Source organism: Netta rufina, assembly GCF_964035555.1.
Source record: "Netta rufina genome assembly, chromosome: 8".
Classification (NCBI taxonomy): domain Eukaryota; kingdom Metazoa; phylum Chordata; class Aves; order Anseriformes; family Anatidae; genus Netta; species Netta rufina.
In genome coordinates, this window is record NC_140131.1 from 26813884 (window position 1) to 26836772 (window position 22889).

The 22889-nt window shown below is 36.2% G+C and overlaps 1 protein-coding gene across 2 annotated transcripts in view; it reads right to left on the reverse strand.

Moving 5' to 3' along the window:
- Positions 1 to 5120: 5120 nt before the first annotated feature.
- Positions 5121 to 22889, reverse strand: part of NTNG1 (netrin G1) — a gene marked incomplete at both ends in the record, with an annotated part of 148995 nt that continues 131226 nt past the window's right edge. For both annotated transcript variants that reach the window (XM_084290749.1, XM_084290748.1), the window contains one exon: positions 5121 to 5347. In XM_084290749.1, the coding sequence (XP_084146875.1) occupies positions 5121 to 5347 (227 nt within the window). The remainder of the gene's footprint in view (positions 5348 to 22889) is intronic.

Below are 22889 nucleotides of genomic sequence, written 5' to 3' on the forward strand. Positions count from 1 at the left end.
ATGTAGGAATACACAAGTTCCTTTCACCCTAATCGATGCCTCTTTTTCTACTTTTTGCGGAATAGTACTCTGGTACTCTGTCTTGAGCCTCTCTTGCAGACTTGAGCTGTAAAGGCTGTCAGTATACAGTATTGCAGTGACATCATCATTCTTGGAAGGCCTTGTTCAGACATACAAATGTCAGAATTAAGTTCTTAGTAATGGACTTCTTGGATGTCACAAAGACCTGCACTGAGAACTCAAGTGAAAATGTGAGAAGCAGTACTCATCTGAATTTGGTTTTGTGTTCACAAAACAAACATACCTCAAAACACACTCATCATCCTCTTTCCCCAGAATAACTGTTATTACTTCAGTTTCTCAACAAGGGTTTATCTAGTATAGGAATTGTATTACCAGTGCTAACAGTAAGCTTGAGCACGTGTATAGCAACTCCATTCAGCAGCATAGTGCAGGGAATTTAGGAAATGTAACGGGCACGTGCACACATGGGCTTGCACGTACAAAGGTTTTGACAGGGGAATGATGACCTTGGGTGAGATGTAGCTGTCTCCAGGTGGATGCAGGGCTGATGTCATCCTGTTGTGCTTTCTGTAGCTAGACTGTTGCTTAGTTCAACTGACTGCTGTGAACTCTGATTCAGTGCGCTTCCATGATGTGATCTTTATTCCGGTCCTTCTCAGAAATGGCAGCAACACATGCACAAATTCAATCCCGAAGCCCTTAGAGTCTGTTAGTTCTGCTGATTGCATAATATTAGTCTTTGCTGTATTCTCTGAGACCGTACAATTTCTCAAGTGCTATTTCATCATGTATATGTTTGGTTCTGCACACATAAAAATGGTCAGAAAAACCAAGAAGGGAAACATATGCTTTGTACTGGAATTTTGTCTGTTGCACATTGTGGCAAAAATGGTGCGTCTTAGTGAACATGCTGTACTGGTGATGAACCTTCATTTCATTAACTGAAATGCACCATATGGTGCAAAATGCTGCTGTTCTGCTTGTCTGTTTTGCATACACTTTTTACATTTTTCTTTTTCTGATACTGGATGATGGTAGGAAAGGTATTAAGTCGGTTAATATAAACATTTCTGTTTTATCATGTCAGATTTGGGTTTTGGTGGATAAATATTTGCATTCATAAATAATTAAACATACGATTTTTCTTAGCAATAAATTGATTGACCGTGTCTTAATATTTACGTCTGTAACTTTGCATTTCTAAGGACAAACATGAAGGCAGGGCTGGAGGCTGGCTGAAAATCTGGTCTTGCATATTTTATGAAAAATATTACTCAAATTTCTCACAGGTGAATAAACTGCATGCATGAATGAATCTAGTTAATTCAATAGTTTAATAAACCTAGAATCCCAATGAGGCTATAACAAATCCCCCTGGTGTCTTGGAGTTATGAAAAAGATGTATAAAATTATATGGAAGCAGAAGAGCTCTTTCTAAATATGAGGAGTCTTTTGCACATTACTTTTTTCTTCTATTCACAACATGAAATAACTTCTTATCTGTGGCTAAGTCATGATAAAATATTACATCAATTATTGTTTGAGGGCAATATCTCAGTTTAATGTGAGTCCAACTAGATTTTCTTTCTTTGAATAGTTTTTGAAACAGTTACGCAGCACTGTGATAGATGTCTTCATCTTAAAGTCCTTTCGAGAAAGATGGCTATAGCTTCATGTGGACGTTTCTGTTGCTCCCTCATCAGGGAGCAAGACCTTGTCTCAAGCTGCACTGTCGTCAGATGTTAAACATGGGGATCCCAGATCAGAACGAATTCTGCGGCTAGAAACACAGCAATTGCAAGTGGACCAGGACTGACAGATTTATCAAAATAACTGAAACCAATTTAACTGCCTAAGTTTAATTATGAATGTTAGGATTAAGGTCATTGTACTCTGAACCATGATCTAGACAACTAAATGATGTGGAGTTCTTGGATGGTAAGTCTTCTAGGACTGAGAATTATAACTTTACGGTAGGGTCCTTTTGCTACTGTCTGATACAGAACCAAAATCCCAGGTTAGTGATCAAGTTTTTTGTCTGTGTGTGTTGTGTATGTGTTTGCTATTTTACAGGCTGTCACAGGGACAAGATTACCCCCCTTCCAAGAAACCCATAATATGTTTGAAGGGGCATATGTTGCCAGGTGAAAAATAAAGCAACATTCCACATTATCATCGGAAGATCCCACTATATCTTCAGCAACAGGAATCTTGTTTCTTTTACAGTTTTTCTGAAATGGGAAACAGGTTCTGTCTTCATTTTCCACTGAATTCAATGAAGAAGCAGGTAAAGCAATGCCATGCAGTGTAAATCTCCTCTCTCTCAAGACGTACAAATTTTTGCAACTGTATTTGGCATAAAATAGCAGAGGCTTGCATTCAAAAATTTCACTTAGTGAAGTTTTGTGATGTTCAGAGGAAAAAATAATGAAGCTGAAGAAAATGATTGATAAGAAAACTTACCAGTGAATGTACTCCTAAAATCATGATTTTATTAATTAGGTGAGGGAGGATAAAACACACAAAAAGAAAGACATATACTCTGCACTGGTTTAGAAGATCATAACCACATGAAATTGGAATGCAGCTGAATTGATTATGATCTGACATTCATTATACTTCAGTACTGCTGGCAGAATGTCTTCTAACCAAATGTGCATAACATGCTTTCTTAGCACTTTCACAAAGCCTTAAGTTTATGACAGCTTAAGTGCATCTTTTCCAATAATTGCACAATCTGAGTTTAGTCTGTGTTAATAAGCATTAAGGAAACTTAAATTCCACATCTTAATATCAGAAATCCACTTAATTATAAGTGTCTGGCTTTGCATGTCACGTATACTAGCGTTTATATTCCTCATTAAGTCTGCTGTATAAGTTTCTGCTTATTGTCATGAATGTCCTTTCAATGTATACCTGCAATCTAATGCAGACCAGCATTGGTAACCACCCAAGGTCTACATTTTTCTTTGCCTTATCTTAGCCCAGGGAAACAAAGTGCTGATGTAAACAGCAGATATTCTACATGAAGGGCCAATGTTGACAGCCTGAAGAAATACCAGCATGTTATCTTCATCGTCATCTTCATATGAATCTTTAAAGAAATGAAGACCCAATGTGCCTACCTGTTTCTGGAGGGTGGGCACACAAAAGTTCCCTCAGCAGAAAGAGCTTAGCCAAGAAGGCAGTGCCCTAAATTGTGCTCTGTTCACCATTTGGAAGAGGCAGCCAGGTAGAATTTATTTCTCTCAGGAATTTTTCTTTTGCTGATTAACAGTTTTCCATACTAGGCTATTATGTTGGTAAAATATTTACAGCCATTATGATAAAAATTGCCAGGAAATGAATTCATACAGTCTTGCTACCTTTTGATCCAATCCCCCACTTTCCCCCCCGGACTTGGAAACACTGCTGTGGTTTTTCCTTGCCTCTCTATTCTTGCTATTCATTTCTGTCACACTCAGTAATTGGCCTAATAAAAGGCAGAAACAAGAATTTATTACACCTTGGGCAATACTTAAAACAAACTTTATTTGCTGGAGCAGCACTTTTTATCTACTTGCTGCTGTATATTTTGACACTCCTTCTAAATATTAAATTTGACTTTATTAAAAGTTAAATCTTATTTTTTTGATTGCTGCTGTTTTTGCAGTTTCATAGGCAGACTAGTACACATATAAACATCATTTTAATGACGCTTTTGGAGAAACAGTTTAAGCTGTGGCTATATCTACTTCATTACTGCCAAAATCCACAAAAATTGTATGATTTAAAGACTAGTTTCTGAAATACCTTGTGAATTAGTTTGGAATAATTTCTGTGATGTCTTGAGAGAAGAAAGTTGAGAACTATTCAACTTCTCACACCTCTTCCATGCTTAGGATTTGATGATTAGGACTTTGGTTTCCTCGAGCAAATGATATGCTTTGTTTCAAATTGTTTGCAAAAACAATGCCAGTAGTAAAAAATATAAGTAGGTTAGATTGTTATGATGTAATTCCTACTGTTGAATCTGTTCTTTCATATACGAGGTGGTAAAATGATTTTTTTTTTTTTTTTTTTCCTAAAAGGTCTTAAGAAATAGCAATACATAATCCTGGAATTGTTTATGCAGGAATTTTTATTCTTTGAAATCTTCCAGTGTTAAAGCAACAAGAAAACATTTAGAATGTCCTTTGGTGGAATCTTATTACACTTGTTATATATGTAAACTGATATTCTTTGATGCCAGCACGTTGCCCATACAGAGAAATCTCTGCACAATTAAATGAAAGGTAAAAGAAAAGGACTAAATAAAAAGTAATATTTTTCTCTTATCTGATTAGAATTAAATACGTTAACAAATTGTCTGGTAACACAAATAGGCAATAATACAAAAAATCTACATTGTACATTATTTCAAGAAAAATAACTTCATTTGAATACAAAAGGATAAATACACTTTGTCCTATAGCCACTCTTGTACAGTAGGTGAACACAGCATCTTACTGATGCAGTGCTGCTAAGGTATACAAGGATATGACTGGCTTGAGTTTTATTGAGGGGGCTGTTACACATGTGCATCACTAACATCAGACAAAGAAATCTTTCAACCAACAAGGGTTACAGAGCAACGTTCACTAAAGCACAGGTTGGAAAGGATTCAGGGACTGAAGCAGGCCAATATGGCAGCTTTTACAGATTTCCTTATACCCACAATGCACTGACAGCAAAGAATGCCTTTATTTGGTCGGTCCACACACCGGGCGGAGGTACAGTAGCGCACCAGAGAGGAGTAGCAAACATTTCTTAAATTCAGTTTCCATGTCTGGGGCTGTCGAAGCCCTTTGTCCTGTGTGAGCTCGGCAGCTAGCGCTGACTTGACGGAATAGGCCGCTGCCAACCCGTCTCGGGTCGCGGGGAACAGTCTTGACTCAGAGCACTGTCCGTAACTGATTAATATGGCTTAGTTCAGTTAGGCCTTCCTAGTTTGTATGTGGTAATTTTTTTGTTTTCCTTTTTTAAATTTCAGTAGCAAACGCTTGGGTTGTGTTTTGTTTTCATGTGGCACATTCTTTTGAAGCAGTCTGAATATGATGCCATCAACCATACGGAGCCTAGCATGTGCAGAGCCCAGTTGCTCCTAGTAGGGCAGTCAGCAGTAATAGGGGACCGTGAGATACTGCCCCCTGGCCGGAGTTTTGGCTGCAGCCTCCTGGATCCCTTTCGCACTTCAGCTTCTCACATAAAATGCCAGTGTAGGCTGGAGGGCACTGGCACCGCACGTTGTTGATGCATGTTCCTCCGTTCTGGCAATGCAGGAGCTCATTGTCACATACATTTGCTGCAAGATAGCAGGGGAGGGAGGGAGAGAAAAGCAGAATAAATATAAGTTCAGCTACAGAAGAAAGTCTGCACTAAAATCAGAGCTAAAACACTAGTGGCTCATCTCACGCCTCCCTCCTCTTCCTGAGACATATAAGCAGGGGACATGTTCTAGTTTTTAAAAACTTCAAGTCTGAATTTGGTTTATTTGCTATTTTCTCTTCATTATTGTTTTTAAGCTGTAGTCTTGGAGAATCTTATCCACTTCAGACTGCTGAATATTAATTAACGAATTAATATTAGTAATGAATTAATAATGAAATACGAAGATTAATGCCCACTTTGTGCCATTGGCTGCAATTTTATAGTTAGTACTGAACTGGAACTATAGGTGGGTTTGTTGTTACTTGAAAGAGGCAAGGTGCTTAAGGCTTTTGGACAACATGAGCAGTGGTTAAAAATGCAATGTGGCTTTGCTGAAGTAAAAAGATCTGTGTGAGAAGACAGGATTTTATAATCAAGAATTGCACATATCAGTGATCTGAAAAAATATGCAAAAAAATAAGGCAAGCACAGGCAGGAATATCAGCATGCTATTTGATGGGGATTTTATGCTATGTACAAATGGAAATAAAGGATCACGTTGTTATTTCCATTACAGATCAAATATTTATTTTTAACTAAGTTTGTTGCTTTGGTACAAAGGTATCTGACAAAACTATCTTAGTTAGACATTGTAGCCTGATATAACAACTTCAGAAATCAGATTTGACAAAAGATTTGAGAGAAAGTAACACAAGCAGTGGTTTTAGAGACGTGCATCACACTTTGTATATAAAAATTTGGCAGCTTTTTATTTTTTAACTGCTAAATATCAGTCAAAATATTTCACTCGGTAACTATATAGAAACAAGAGGAATGTACTACTTGAATGTGTCAATCTGTGTTTTATTCCAGAGGAAAACACTAGTAGAATATGTGTTAGCTTACAGCTCTGTCTTACATGAGAGTGGTGATTTTAGTAAATATTTTGCACCTAATATTTAGGCAGGATGTAACAGAAGAAATTTTCCCTTAAGGAATTAAGGAATGGTTTGGTTGAGACAAACTTAACGTTATATGTTGTTTATACAAATATTAGCCTGGAAATAACCTTATTCAGGATAGGAAGAAAATATTCCTCCTTTTACTTTAAACATATTGCTATTTAGTTCTACAAAAAGTACAGTTTTATAAGTGTTAACTTGTTCTTAAAACCAACCCAAATATTATGAAAACTAAAATCCAAACAGTGTATGTCCTTAAGTGATAGAGGTCTACATAAATATATACAATTTTGCATACCAAGAATGTTACTGGCAATCTTATCTGTCCTGGCTTGCTTTCAGAAAAGACATTTTCTCACTTTGGAAGGGCTCAGACAACTGCTTTCTAATGTTACGCATCCTAGTGGGCCAAATACTAATGCAGTGTTAGAAACTCACACAGATGTACTTGAGAGGGAGCAGCTAAATGCTTTTTTTTAGTGATAACTTCATTAATCAAAGCTCCATACTAATGCTCTGGAATTGGAATTGTCCAGTTTATGAACTGTGACATCAAAACTTGAATATTAAGGTGCAACAGACAATACATGGGGGGCATCCATACATCTGAATTTGATGTTCTGTATATTTGTTATAACAAAGTGTTTATTATGCACAAGGAACAGTAAATCACAACCAAATAAATGTGGTGAGCTTAACAACCCAGAAAAGTATATTGGCAACAGGAGGAAAAAATGAACTGGATTTTAAGTCAATATTTGAGTTATATAGCCTCAGTTATAACAGATAATTAAAACTGACCTTATTATTCATATTGTATATATTTAGGCATATCAAATGTAAAATCAAAATAATTTGCCTGATAGTACAGCCGTTGTACCTATTTGTTCAGGACTACTCATTGCTGGGATGCTTCCTACAATTCAGGCAATGAAAATGGTGAAATACGCGTCCCATCAATACTGACTGTTTGCCTTGAATAATTGGGTGGAAATCAATAGTGAATTAAGTACCACTTTTTAAACAGCAGATCAGATATTTCACTTTATGTTTGGCCCTGAATATATTGTCCCAAATTTTCCAAGTATTTAGTAATACAAATTTGTTTACCAATAGCTGTACCATTTTTAAACTTATTTTGACAACGATAGCCTGTTATTTTGGGAGGACATCAACCCAGATGCTGATTGTATTGTTACAGACTGCTGGATATGGGTGGCTGTACTGTCTGACACACTGATGCAGGCTGCTATCAAATGCCTCTAATTATCATTGTCTACAAAATTTTGGATATAATGTTACAGACACAAGTTTTAAATCAGAGTATTTCTTAAACTTTTTCTTTAAGGCACTTAAGGGATGGAACAAAAGCTTCTCTTCGGTATTTCCTGTGTACTGTTTTTACCCACAGAAATGCAGAAAAGTAAATACAGTAGAGTTTAATATTCTTAGCAAAGTACTTGCAGCTGGAAATTATTGAATTGTTAATTTTGTGTTATCAAAGCTTTTTTCCCTTAGTTTAATCCTGTGTTTCCTTCTCTTGCACCCACATACATACACAAATCTTTGTATTATGTAGATAGCAATTGTGGTGATTTGGAAGCAAAACAGTTGTGGAATGAAATCTCTTTATTTTTTGCCACTTTTGTTTTAATTTTATTCTGACCAACTCTAATACCATTCTCAGCTTTAAGAGGGCATGGCAAGGCTGACTTTTAAAACTTAAGTATTAACTAATTGTTAGCTAACCATTATTACATTTTTTCAGTTTGGATTTGGATTTGCTGTAGCTAATGAGTGTAGCACATCAGCAACATAGAAAGACGTATGTTCACTGGAGCGTTTTCACTGAAGTTTAGAACAAAATTTATTCCTTAAGTACAACTAGTCCCCATTCTGCCAAGACAAAAGAAAGGCAAGTATATTGTTTGGTGTTTTGAAAATTAGTAATGTTTCTAATGTTAATGTGATATTTTGCTAGGATACATATTATAACACATTTTAGAAGTGGCTTCTCTGTTTCGCTCTGAGAAGGCAGCTGCTGAATGGGGCCAGGAGGGCCAGGAAGTTGGAGACCCCTTGCTCTGTGTTGAAGTCCAAGGAGAACTGTTTTAACTCATGCTGGAGGGTGCATGTAGGTCGGTGGAGTCCAGCATGTGCCTGGCAGGGTTTCCTGCCCATTGCACCCTTTCTGCCTTCTACCTAGCATGCTCTGGCCTACTCTTATACACCAAGCAGTGAAATACTGCCTCCAGTGCTGAGAGATGTCGAACTAACTTTGCTTTAGCTCTGTCATTGGCTATTAAAAGTTAACAATTAACGAAAAGCCCTTTTTTTCAGCCTATCAAAATAAATGCAAGTGGAAAGGGAGCATTTGCATCGTCTGCTTAGTGCCTCTGAATTAACTGTGAAAGAGTTACTCTCTGTTGACTGTTTAGGCAAGAGGATTAACTGATGTATTTAGAACTGCATTCAAGTCTAAAGATGCCTAGGTTGCCTTTTACAGGCAGGAGTGAGTTGTCTTTTTTTTTTTTTTTTTTTTTTTTCTATGAACCAATACATTGGGAGCATTGCTAGGAACAAAGGTCAGCTCTGCCATCCTCCTTCTCTTCATGTTATTGGCAGGACTCTGATAACCAGCTGTGAATCACAGAAGACTTATGTGTTGATTATTCTTGTTCAGCATTTGGTGTCCAAAACTGTGCTTGGACAACTCCTTTTTTAAAAATATTTTCATAATTGGAAAGGTGTCAGGTATCAAATTCAGATCAAAGAGTGAAACACTGAAGAAACAAAACAATGAAAATAAAAACTAATTCTGAATTAGTCACACTTGACTCCTAAGACTTGTGTGGCTAAACTAGCTGTGAGTTTGCTGACAGATCTTCATGAATTAGAAGACAATGCATCAAATCGATTATTTAAGAAACAAAAGAGACATCTGACTTGCTGTGGAGAGCTTCATGGGCTTTTTGAGGGGTATTTCTGAGCACAGTCTCCAGATCATCTAGTGCTACTGTGGGAAGTGAAATATTTAATCTAACATAGAGGAAAATTTTATTTTTTTCATAACTAATCAATTTATGATCTAAGCTGTAGTTTGATTATGAAACACTATGGAAATGAGAAAGAAAAAAGCTATGTGTAAAGATGGTTAGTCATCTGAAGCTTTTGTCTTCTTGGGGGAAAACCCCTGTAAACTAACAAGTGCTTGCAATTAGTTAAGAGGTTGTTAATATTTTTTATTTAAAACTTAAGCGTGTTTTCCAAAGTAATCATTGGTAAGATATTGAAGCCTCTTTTTATAGGATAAGACCTTCTTAAATATCAAATGATACCTTGCTTCAAAATACAAAAATATTCACAAGTAGCTATTTGGTTTGTAATTCCATTGACATTAAATTTGTAAATGGAATATAAAAGGAGAACAAGGGGAAAAAAGTCTAGTCTTTCAACCAGCTCAAGCAGTTCAAGGGGTAAGTGATATGTGAGTGTTTCACAGAATTTATATTAGGTATTTAATGAACTATATTGAGAGTAGTGTAGATGTTTGACAAATGTCTACTTTCTTCTTAACTGTTCAAGCCTGAATAATACATGGAAATTTCTGAGTCTGTCCAAAACTCATCCTTAATACTTTTGCAGCTTCTTGAAAGAAAATAGATTGAGATTATATTAGGGGTGGCTTTAGCTATGAAGCAGAAATGTAGACACATTAACACAAATGCAAGTCTTGTTCTTTTTCATCACCTCAGACACAGCACTGTGCTGTTGGCTTATGTTCTTTCTGGCTGCTGTGTCTGGGCATCTTCAAAGAATATGCAAAGAGCTTTTGGTCTGTCTACTGCTCAGACAGGAAATATCATATCGGATTTAAACCCAATTTCTTTTAGCCTCCTATCCTTCCTGAGGACCATACAAGATGGGAGAAAATACATGTCGCACCTTTCTTCATGCTACCTTCATTTTTGTACAGCTTGCCTACAGAAGCTTCTTATTCAGCTGGGTTAGGCACATGAACGTGAGAAAGGATGGGCAATTAATTTATAAAAACAAACAAACAAAACCCAAATATGTTCAAAAAGCCTTTTTTTTTTTTTTTTTTTTTTAATCTGAGAGGTGGTTTTCCCTTTCTGCATCAAAATCTGTGTTGATTTTGAAATGTTCATTATTTATGGAAACAGCACACAGATCATTAACAATGAAGTCACAGAAAAACAAAAAAAAAGAACACTTTTTATTAGAGGTCCTTTTTTTTTTTTTCTTTCTTGAGTTCTTAAGCCTTTCATTTCAAGCAAAGTTTAGTATGAGCTCTCCCATCGCTATTTTTCTTCCATGTGCTCTTTTTGTGATAACATTTGTTACAGCTCACTCTCTCACAACTATTTCTTCACTTATCTCTTTTTTGTCTCCCGGATCCTGAGTATTATAGTCCCCGGACAGGTTGGTGGCTTGACAGCTCTGAATATATTACACACCATTTTGGTCTATTCTAAAGGACTGAAGCAAGTTTTGGCCCTATTTCTGCTGCAGTGAAATTTCTGTACTGTTCCTTAGTAGTTTGTATGAATGACACTACTGAAATAATGAGAATTTTTGACCTTGGATTCCAGCCATTGTTAGTAGCTTTGAAAGCATGCAGGTCACAGGTCTAGTGGCTGAAGAAATTATTCTTGGCTGATTTTTTTTTCTAATGCATCTGTTTCCTTGCTGCTTCCTATCTAGCAAAGAATGTGATGTGAATTCATTTATGGATAGATTTTTAGCACACATGCTAATCAAATAATACTGTTTCAGAACAATGAACCCATGTGTTTGGTAATTACGTTCATAGGAAGTTTCAATATATGCAGTGGTTGTCTATGTAGAGAGATCTGTGAACAGCACATTGAATTGCAATGCTCTGGAAAAATCGGGAGATTTCATCTTGCTACATAAGTTCAGTAAATTGAGGCCAAGCACAAGTGATTTCTTGTCAAATACAGAATTACTTCCTATGAATGTTATAAAAATTCTGTAACTAGTGGGCATTATTTTGTAAAAATGTAATAACTTAAACAGTTTAAAACAAAACCATTCTGTTCTATGAGAACACCCCCCCCCCCCCAAAAAAAAAAAAAAAAAAAAAAAAGCAAGCATAGAATATAAAAGACATTGGAACAAATAAGAAAGCTTGTGTGTATGCCTATTAAGGGTACAGTCTATACATATAGCAAATGTGCAATAGAAAACCTCTGCAGTCACCAAGGAAAGGTATGAATAATATTTTTCCTACAATTTGTTAAATAGACATTAATAAAGTTGGGGCATGCAAAACAGTCTCCTTCAAATGCAGAGGTTTGAAATTGTTTCCAATGGTTTCAGAACAGGTGACCGCAATCAAAATATTTTCAACTTGCCAAAGTTAGCAACAATAACTAGCAACAATAACTTTCCCCATTATTTGGAAACAATCCTAAGTTTTATTTTTGTGCAGTATAAAAGGACCTCAATTCTGCTATTGTTATGTTTCAAGGATTTCTACCTGGAGCTCTAGTGACTCTCATGAGATTTCACACATACAAAGTAAATATTAGGAGTGAGGACATAAGGGCATGGGAAAACTTTAAGTAGTCAGGCTTCTTCTGAAATATTCACAATTGCTGTTACAATTACTGTTGCACACTGTATGATAAAAACCTCCAACTTGTACAACTTAAGCATCTTACTAATTTGAATAACCAGTGTCTAGTAATGACTTAAAGATTTTGTCACTAAGATTTCTCCCTCTGCCTTTCTCCCAATTAAATCTACTACTAGATGATTATTAGAATTTATTAGTTTTTATTTTTTTTATTGTTACCAGTTACATTTACTCCTGAATGTTTTTTTAAATGTTTAGCTACTATGAATATATGTCGAAGTGTTGATCAGACTTATTGTTTCTGAACCAGAGATACCTGATATTGAAAACAGCTATTGCTCTTTTAAACCAAAGATATCCATAATGATTTAATTTTGTCAAGTGACACTAACTAACCTTTTTCTGCAGTGGGATTAGTAAAACTACCTCATGACACTGCCTAATGCTTTGATAGCATGGGAAGAGAAATGGTTTGTACTTATCCACCAAGGTGCAGTCTGAAGTTGAGACAAAATAAATTAGTGTAGACAAGCCTAAGGCATACCTTACTGTGTCACAATTATTGTCTTAAAGTGACAGACGTTAATACAAAGATCTCTGGTGCAAATTTGAAACAATGTTGTGTTTAATTAAATTGTAAACAATACAAGGAAATCAACACTGGCCAAGTGAGAATAGTTTCTAAAGGAAGACATCTCCATCTTGTATTGTCTTAGAATTGTCAATTACAGGCACAATTGAAATGACACTTTTAAAAATAAAACCCGTTTTATTAAGTCATAGGAGAATGATAGGTGGGTAATGAAGAAACTGTGTTTGCTGGAAGTTTCTAGTAGAGTTTTTTGATTGTTTTTCTACATGGAATTTCTTGTCTCTGTGCACAATTTTCACTACAAAACTATTTCTAATCAAATTGCAGGAAATGTCTTCAGAGTTTCTACTTAGAAGATTCAGCTTCTATTCAGAGCTGTCTCCTGTGTGCAGCCACAGAACGGATGGTGATTCCTCTCTCCTGAAAATAGGTACCAATTTATCCTGGCATTCACATGGGTAACCACAGTTCATTGCTTTGCTACTGAAAATGCAAAATCCTCTAAAGAACAAACTTAATTTTAAGCATGGTACAAAAACAGTGGAGGTAGAAAATTATTCTATTTCACAGGCTATGTCTGTGCTTTCTCATTTTCCATCTGTATTTTTTAATCTAAAATTCCTGGATTTAAGTAATAAAAGATATTGAGAAGAAATGCATCAAATCTGTCAAAAGGATGAGGAGAAAGACGAATTTTGGATTTCATACTCTTGCATGATAGGGAAGTCATAATAGCCTTGTCTGAAACAACACCAAATAGCTTGTTAAAATGACTGAAAACAAATGCAGATTTCTTCGTCTAAGAATTACTGTTGAGATAAACCTCTCCATCTTCCTTGGTTTTAGGAAATGGTTAGCTAACCTTTCAGTTGTATGATTTAGATAGTTTTGATTTTATACTTCTCCAAAGAGGATGATTCTCAAAAAATCCCCATGCTTTTTATTGCTTTGCTAATGGAGGACTACCACTGACTTGGTATGACCCTCACCATATTTTAGGATAATCTCAGGAGAGCAATAAGCTTCAACATAATTTTAGTTACTCAAAAGGGACACTAAATGCCACTATCATTCATATTCCACTTAAAAAGCTGTAAGCAGTGGTGCCACTATTTCTGTCTTAGAACATTCTTAAACCACCTGCCTTCTCTTTCCTGAAGTAGGAAGAGAAGCAATTGAAACTACTTTTTTTTTTTTTCTCTTTTTTTTTTCTCTCTCTTTTTTTTTTTTTTTTTTTTTTTTTTTTTTTTTTCTCCTAGTGCCAACAGCAAGGTCAAGGTTTGGATATAACCACTATCAATAAAAATTGGATAAGTACTATAACCCCTCAGATACAGAAGATGCAGTCAGTGGTCATCAAAAGGCCCTGAGCAGCTGGTAGGTGGGATATGGTTCTCCAAATACATGCAGGTACTGCTATTAAAGGTGCCAGAGGGTATTTCAGGTGCTTGCACAGGGCTGGTAGATATGTAGTGAGAGGTATGGGAGTTTCAAGCTTGTGGGAATGGTGCCAGGAGACCAGCTGGGTCAAGATGCCTGTGGGTCTCTAGTGGCCTTTGGGTTCTTTGGTGTGCCAACAGGCTGTGACTTTCCTGGGTAGCCTGCAACCCTCTTACCTGAAGGCTCTCTGTGGCTCCCCTGCCTGTGTTTGACATCTGCTCTGACATGGTGCTGCTATGTAAGAAACACTGAAGGCTGCTGCTGTAGAAATTCTGAAGTTGTGAGTAAGAGCTGTGGAAAGTTTTGCCTGTGGCCTCCACCCAAGTGCCCTCTGCCCACCGGTGCATTTGAACTCAGGCCCTTGCCTTGGTCCTCATCTGCATGACCTGGCAGGCTCAGCTGCTCCCGGTTGATTCTGCCCCTGCCTGTTATGTTTGATTTCTCAGCATGATCCCAGACCCAACCCACTACAAGGGACATGTCTGGCAACCTGCAGCCAGTGGCCTTGCTGCCACTGAAGCTGCTCTGCTCACCTTGCTCAGGCACTGCAGCAGGACCTCGTGCTAGGGAGCGTCTCTCCTTGGTCTCCCCAGGTCCTCGCTTTCCAGCATTGTGGAGCTGCCCACTTCCCCTGCACCTGAGCAGTGCCATCAGACACCTACAGTCAGGCAATTAATTCAGTCCTGTCTGGAAAGCTAGCAGGATGGCTTTGCTATATATTTTCAGCTTCATGCATAACAGTATTTCCTTAAAATACAACAAGTATCACTTCTACGAGCACCAAAAAAGCAGAAGGCAAAGTCTTGAAGAGCAAACCGAAGCAGAAGCATCCAAAGGTCAGCAATTTGAATATGTGATTATAAATATGCCTCAGCCTTTACTTGCTAGGGTTTTTGACTTGCAAGAATGTTTTGAACACAAACAGAACTCTAATTTGCTTACAAAGCTTTTCTTCCTGCTGTCCATCGCAGAGAATGCTGGATTGAAGACTTCCAAAACTCACAGAATGTCCCCCCACACTTACTCCTTTTTGGCAGTAAAATCAGAGAAGGCAATCACAACTTAAAATATTTCCTAATGTTTTAGGAGATGAGTATCCTAATAATTATTTTCCTATTTTTTAATGGAAGAATAGAGAAAGAAAGACAAAGTTGGTGGCTTTTTCTAACAATGACATGAATTCCCCAATAGTACTTATCTGAAGATACATATTTGTAATGGTATTCCTCAAAACAGCTGCATGGCCTTGGATCCTGACGTTCTTAGTAGACAAAACTTAAAATACTTTCAGTGTTCCTTGGTAAGAAGTTTAATATTAAATTATAATTTTGTTATTTAATGATAGTATTTTTGTTGTATTCACTTCTAGTTTTTTTTTTTGTTTGTTTGTTTGTTTTGACAACTACATTTTTATTGATGAGGTTAGTATCACTCAGATGCAATAAGGTTGGTTCTTCCGATTTTTTTATGCCGCTTGCAGCACATGGGAAAAATGGTGTAGGAAATTTCTCTGAGATAATAGTAATAATTCTGCATTTCAATGGATGTTTTTTCTTTTTAAATGATCTAGTTGAATTTATATATATATATGTACATATATATATATATATATTTTTTTTTTACACAAAAGAGGTGTTATATAAATGCTAAATTAATTTTTAAATACTGCTATTCTAAAGTTTTTTTGTGATCTATAATCCATTTCAACTTTCTTATTTTTGCTCCTTCGGAATAAAGCCAATTGCATGGAGCATTTTGAAAAATTAGTAACAATCTAATGGAAATATATGTTTATGATGAAGTAAACTACATAAAATGGAGTTTGTAATGGAAATATCAGTAATTTAAAATGACACTGTCATAAATAACAATGATATTAACATGGGATGCATATGTAAATATTAAAGGGAAAGGAAGCTCTGAAGCAACTGATAGATAAATAAATATTTCTGTATTAAGCATGATTTATCAGCTATGTTACGGGAACCATAGGTCAGAGTAAAGCCAAGTTGATATTTATATGATTGCTATATGTTCCTCTTAAATGTGGTTTTCAAAATAGAGGCATTTAAGACACAAACAAAATACTCTAGAAGATCAAAACACAAGTGTGCAATGTAAATGGCCTAGGATCTCTCAGCAGATGAACGTTCAGAGTTTATGTGAAGATTAGTTACAATGTAAAGGTAAAACATTTATAAAGTTCTTACAAAACATATGAAATTTGAGGGATATATATATATATATTTTTGTTAAAGCAACAATTATCAGCAGATAGTCTGCATCTATGTTGACATGTTGTGTTGAATGTAGATGAAAGGTTTCAGAGTGCTTTTGTTGAGCTAGCTCTGGAATGGGGATAAAAACATGGCCCGGTAGGTCTCACAAAGCTCTTCAGAATGAGTAACAGTTATTACTGCCAGTGAACAATGGAGAGGTTGATGCCAAGGAAAGCCTGTGCTAACAAAAGAAGGGTAAAAACATAGGTCCTGTGAACTCCAGTTCTATTTACTACATTGCACTGTTTTTTAGATAAATGCAACAACAGAGTTGTTTACTATTTCCAAGGGAATTTGCACAGTTTCAGGTCGAAAAATGCTTACAAACTATCAAGTTAAAAAAGGAATATGCAATCTTGTCCATTTACATGTGGTGTGTGCAATTGCATAAGATGTTTAAATATTCTTACAGTTAGAAACACTGATGTCATGTATGTACCTTCTTTTAATCTGACTGGTCAGAGCTTTAGAAACTTCATATTTATATATCAGAAACATGGATTTGCAAATCTTTTTTTTGTCTCCTGTGCTTTTGTCTCTTGGCATTTAAAAAAATCGTATCTGTTATTATTATTTTTTTTAATTGCAGTGAAATTGAAAAATGAGACTCAACAGGAAGATTCTTACGTCGTGTGTCCTTCTGAAATATACCGGATGATAATATCCTCTCCTGTAGGTGGGATTTTAATTGGTGTAATGATTTACTTTCCTACTCTTTTCACTGGCTTAAACAGATGGCATGTAGCACTCAGCAAAAATGAGAACTAGTATATTAATGCATCAAATAATTAAAACTATTAGCTGTTTCATGATAGTTTTCATCAACAGTATTTATTGTTACACATGGACTTGCTCTAGGTATCAGTATGCATTTATCTTCATGACAGAGCAGCCACTAGATGGGAAAGCATGGATAATAGACATTTTCATTCTAAGACAGTCCTTTCAGGTGCACGAGTCTTTCTGCAATATGCTGTGCAGGTGTAAACAATGTGATCAACTCAGCTAGTGTTGCTGAAAACACCTTTTATTTTTTCTAACTGACTTACATTACCACATTATTCAATGTGAAGTCCAAAGGACTCCTGTACTAAAGCACACTACGAAATAACTGTCTTTGATTATACCGCCTCTTAAAATTTCAAAGGCTCCTGTTATTTATTTGTCTTTCCAAAAGTGATGTTTTGGTAACTACACGGTTAAAAATGCACAGTTTGTTTTGACAGATTGATATGACAGGCGGATCTATATATTTTCCACAATATTATTATGCAGGCTATTAATAATAAGTTATTGCAAAATTAAAACAATGGCACTAATCTCATTTTTATCAACTACAGAATTTCACTACAGTTTAGAAAACATCTGAGTAACAACAGGTGTGGCTTAGACTTGGAAAGAGAGCACTCAATGCATATATATTTAGTTAATGTCAGAAAAGTTCATTATACACTCAAATGAACTAAAGATAGTGTGTTTAAACATATGTATTGATAGTGCTTACTATGACAAAATGTTAAGATAATTCACACACAAAAAAGTTTATAGTTAAAATCCTCTAAGAGTAAAAGCTCTTTCCCTCTGTGCTTAACAGAGGGGAAAGTTCTTGCACAACTTCTGATGCACAAATGTGTTAGAATTTAATTATTAGCGAAGACTGAAATAACCGGAGATCCTCAAGGAACAGAGAATTGCAATGTATGATTTCACTTAGAAGCAATTGCTTTATTGTATTTAAAATTTTATCCAATTTTTAGTTTATTGGGCTAGAATGTGCTAGTTTATTGTGCTATTATTTAGTTTATTAGGCTAGAATAGAAAAATAATAGGAGACTCCATTATTCTGGACACAGGTAAAATATGTTGCTTTATAATCAGTGTTATATATTTTGATGCATATATTGTATCAATACATTCAAGCTTCATGTTGAAAAGAATTACTGCTTTACTCAACAAGTCCTCCACTCATGTGTAAGACTGAACAGCCAGTCTTCTTTCTCATGCTGCGTATATAATGTTTCTAACTCATACACTCACCTTAAGGAAGAGTTGCACACAATGAAAATGTACTTCTAAAATGTAGATTATTTAAAAGAGTTTTAGTATTTTTCCTTGAGGGATTTTTAGAGAAGAGTTCTGCTAAATACTATTTGGATAATGAAGCTGTATTTCCTGACAAGCTTGTCTCCTCCAGTCCAGTCTTGTACTGTGTCCCAAGCCATCCTTTCATGTGTGCCCCTACCTTACAGAAGCTGAATGCCCATAGCTCCTATCATGTTCATCCTTCTCTTTCAGCAGATTTGGCAAGGACTGCAATGGAAATCTGCCTCCTCTGCTCACAAATCTCCTCCAGAACTGTATTACACCCCCCTCTTATGGTGAGAACCAGCGCTTACGGCATGCCTTTGTAGAGTCCCAGGTGATGGATGCATGCATACACAAGATGTTGGAAGATGAGAAAAGGCTCTAATTCCAGGTAGGATGACTTTTTGTAGGACTGCTCTATGCCGGGACTCTTATGAAGGATCAAACACTGAGGCTAAACACTGAGTTTCCTCCTCCTCCATGGAGGCACGTGGCAAACACAGCTAGCCATCATGTCACAGGTAAGGCCAACCTTTGCATAGATACATGGTCTTGGGGCAGGAGAGACTCCAGCACAGTTTCCTGATCAGGTTTGAAAGACAGGCACAGTGAAGTAAGAGCATGAGTGGAGTGTGAAATGCAGAGGTTTTATGTTGCTTGTGTGAGACAGCATTTTTTAAGTGGTAACATGGCAGATCTGAGTGGGATGATGGCTTTCTGAAGACTGCAAGAAAGCTATGGAATGAGTATCTGCTAGACTCAAAGAAAGATGAATGCTGAAAGGAAGAGGCTGGAACTGAAAGAGAGGTATTTGGGCCAAAGCCAGGATGGGTGGGAGAAGGTGAGGGAGGTGCACAACACATCTTGGCTGGCTCAGTGTTTTCTATCTGCAACACAGTCAAGGTCTCTAATACTGCAGAGCAGGCGTGGGCTGCAGCATCGTTAAGCCGTCATAGTGCCACTGAATAAAAGAAAAGATAAAAACAGAGGACGCTTCTCTAAGCATCTTTTAATTTGTGTTTTAAATCAGTAAGGGTTTTGCATGAACTAGCAGGTCATTGCACAAAAATTATAGCACTGTATGGCTTTACTCTGATAGGTGGTGTAAATCTGGATCCAAATTTCCAGACCCTTGCAGATATTATGCTGTGTACATGCCTGTGTTTCATGATGTCTACCCAGTGTACCAACTGGCATGTGTGCGTATGTCATGTTAGTCATTTCAAAACACCTGGCTCTTTTTAAAGACATTTCCATTGCAATACAATTTTGTAATCTGTCTATAAAGATACATGGAATGATTTTTTTTCTGAGAACTGAAAGTCTTTTTGCAGAGAGCTGCAGTTTGCTGCATAATGTCGACACAATGGGGCTGATTTAAGGATGCTATGTTTGCCCTCATTATGAATTTCCTTGCACTAATGCCCCCAGTTTAAATCTTATTGTGGGATTTTCCTGTTCTTGAAATCAGTAGGAAGTAAGCCAGTTTTCTGAACCTTGTGAGAGTAACTTGTTCTCTCTGGATTCTAGTCAGTGCTTATTGCCTCACTATCAAAATGCAGCTTCAGTTCTTTAAAGAAAGAGCTACATGTGGTGAAACTCTTTACTCTCCTTGGAAATGAAATTTTCAACTCCTCAAAGTAGGAGTCCTATTTCAAGATATTCTCGCTTTAAAGGAAAGTTCATTTCCCATTTAAAGTATTTATAATATTCAGAGATCAATGGTTAAGCATTTCATTAACAGAACACCCAGATGAATTGTCTGCAATGGGCAGCTATTTCTGTACAGAGAATACTAGAGATGTGGGTTGCTCCCACGCCTGTCAGCGTGTATGGGAGCTGAAAATGGTTGGTGTATATGGGTAAAAGTGGCCTAGCAGTTTTGAAGTGCAAGAATAGATTTTTGGGTCCATTGGAAAAGCCTTTAAATTTAAGTATGAAATACTGTAAGAAATGAGGCTAGCAGCTAAGAGTCCTAGAAAGATAATGATGGCTTTCTGTTCAGCAATTCAGAGATACTCAGTACACAGCTCCACCCCTAGCTCCATAAGCTGGAGTAATATTTTGGTTTATCAGCAGACTTTTTTTTATACTTTTTCTACATCTGGAAAACACATGCCATCTGTGTATGTCTGAAAAGCATGAAAGATTTGCAAAGTTACTCCACTAACTCTAGGAGGGAATGGAATGGGTGAAGTAATAGGCAAAGACAAGTACAAATCAAAATATTGTCTTTAGATTCAGCCAGTGACATCAGCGCAGTTGTTTTTATGTAGCTTTCCACTTCTATCTGAATAAAAAGGCATAGTCATTAAAAAGAAAAAAAAAAAAAAAGGAAGAAAATAGCATATAAAGAAGTACTTGTTCAAGCTGCAGTTGTAAAAAAACACAAAATAGTTTTGGGTGTAATGCTTTAATAATCATATGCCTGAACTGTAAATTGTAATAAGCTATGTTAATGAACATGGCCCCTTTAATGTAATTTGCCAAGTTGATAGACTTTCTACATACGTTAATTACCAACATCTGAATTATGATCATACTCATTCCTATTCTCTGTAGAAATCTTTAAACTTCTAGCACTGTCACAGCTTTCTCTTCTCACCTGATGATTATAGGTAAAAGTTTTATTAATGATTTAATTATTCTCTTTAGAAGCCAACATAATTACAATGGGCTTGACTCTGCTCCCATTAAAAGTCTTTTTAAATGATTTTGCCATTAAATGTAGTCCAATGTGAGAGAAGAGCAGTTTGAAATCAACAAAATCGTGCCTCAAAATTGCAGTGATGAAAGAGATTGAAAGGAATAATACCATTAACATTTTACAGAACATCAGAGGACTTGTGTAGGGGCTATCAGCCCCGTCTAAATACATATTGGCTAAATCCTGCAAAACTTTATTCACTTTCAAAGTTCTTACTCATATGAACAGCTTGACTAAATCATCTGCAGTAAAGAGGAATAGTCTGACTAAGAAGTTCTGACTAAAGAGTTCTGACTAAAAAGCTGGAAGGATGTTTATGAGACCAAGCTTTTGTTTCTAATTTTATCATTCTCATGTTCCCTGTCAAAATATTTACTTGCACGTTTAACTTGAAGGTGAATATGAAGTCACTGCAAGGTTACATGTCTCAAGGGTAAAGATCCAGGTTAAGAGGATATCATCATGCATGCACTTATAAGAAATAAATGCTAGGAGAAGCTAAAGGGGCATAATGCTTGCAGATGATTTGGTGAATCGGTCACATTATAGATGCAGCATAAAGTGAGTATCAAAACCAAGACCACTATTGAAAAGTATAGTTATAAAAATTGCCTTGTTAGCAGCAGAGTAAATGAAAACTTTTTATAAAAAGATTTATTTACAAACAGTAAAGAAAGAATAACAATTCTGAAATTATAATGAAATGAAGGAAAAAAGAAAAGAGTATCAACACTAGTACTTCAGCTCTAAGAACATGTTAAGGTAGAAAGGAAGTCCAGAAATAATTTAAAGTGATGCATTAAATTCACAAAATTAGTAGTTCTTTTTTATCATTATTATTTTTGAAACACAGCAGAAGTAGAAGCTTCCCAGGAAGTCTCTATAACAAGTGAATGGTAAACGATACATTCATGGAAAAAAAAATCCGTCAAGTATTCAGTATGTGGAAGAGCTTCAGGAAGTTACTATGTCACTGCCTCTCTTGATGGGAGCAAACCCTGGAGGCACCTCAAAGTACATACAAACCATTCTTAAAAAATGGAGAACAGTGTGTCCTATCAGATGACAGGAAACAAGTAATATTGATCCAATTTAAAACAAAAAGGAAACAAATTTCTCTTACCTGTGGTTTTACTAATTTAATTGCCAAGACTGGCTTCCTTAACTATAAGAAGGGACTTTTACAGACAGGATTTTTAGAAAGAGCCCCAAGGAGAGTTAGAGGAACTACAGACTAGGAAGTACTTCTGCAGCAAGCGAATTGATGGGAACTGTAATGAAGAACAGAATTAGCAAATAGATGAGTAAGCATGATAAGCAGGGAAGAACAATTTTTTTTTTTTTTTTTGGTAGAGGGAAATCATAGGAAATAATTGCTTACAGATCTAGTAGATAACTTTTTGAAGGAATTGGTAAGCAGTATGTGGACACAGGTGATCAAGTTGATAACATGAATCTCCAAAAGCATTTCATGAGATCCCTCAGTAACATTTTTCAAAGAAACCAGGCTGTCATGCATGGATTAAATAATGGGAAAAAGGGTAAGAATAAATGTCAATTATTTCAACTGAAAAGAGACTACTACTTAGTCCTGTAAGAATCACATCAGGAATTACACATGCAGAACTGCACTAGAAAAGTGAGTGAAAAGTAACGCAATAAAGTTTGTTCATATTACAAAAGTATTGGGGCTGTAACGATCTTAAGAAGAATTTCTAAAATGCTGGGTGATAGTACAATAAAACGGTAGATGAAATTGTTTTTTGACAAGTAACGTATAGCAAAATCC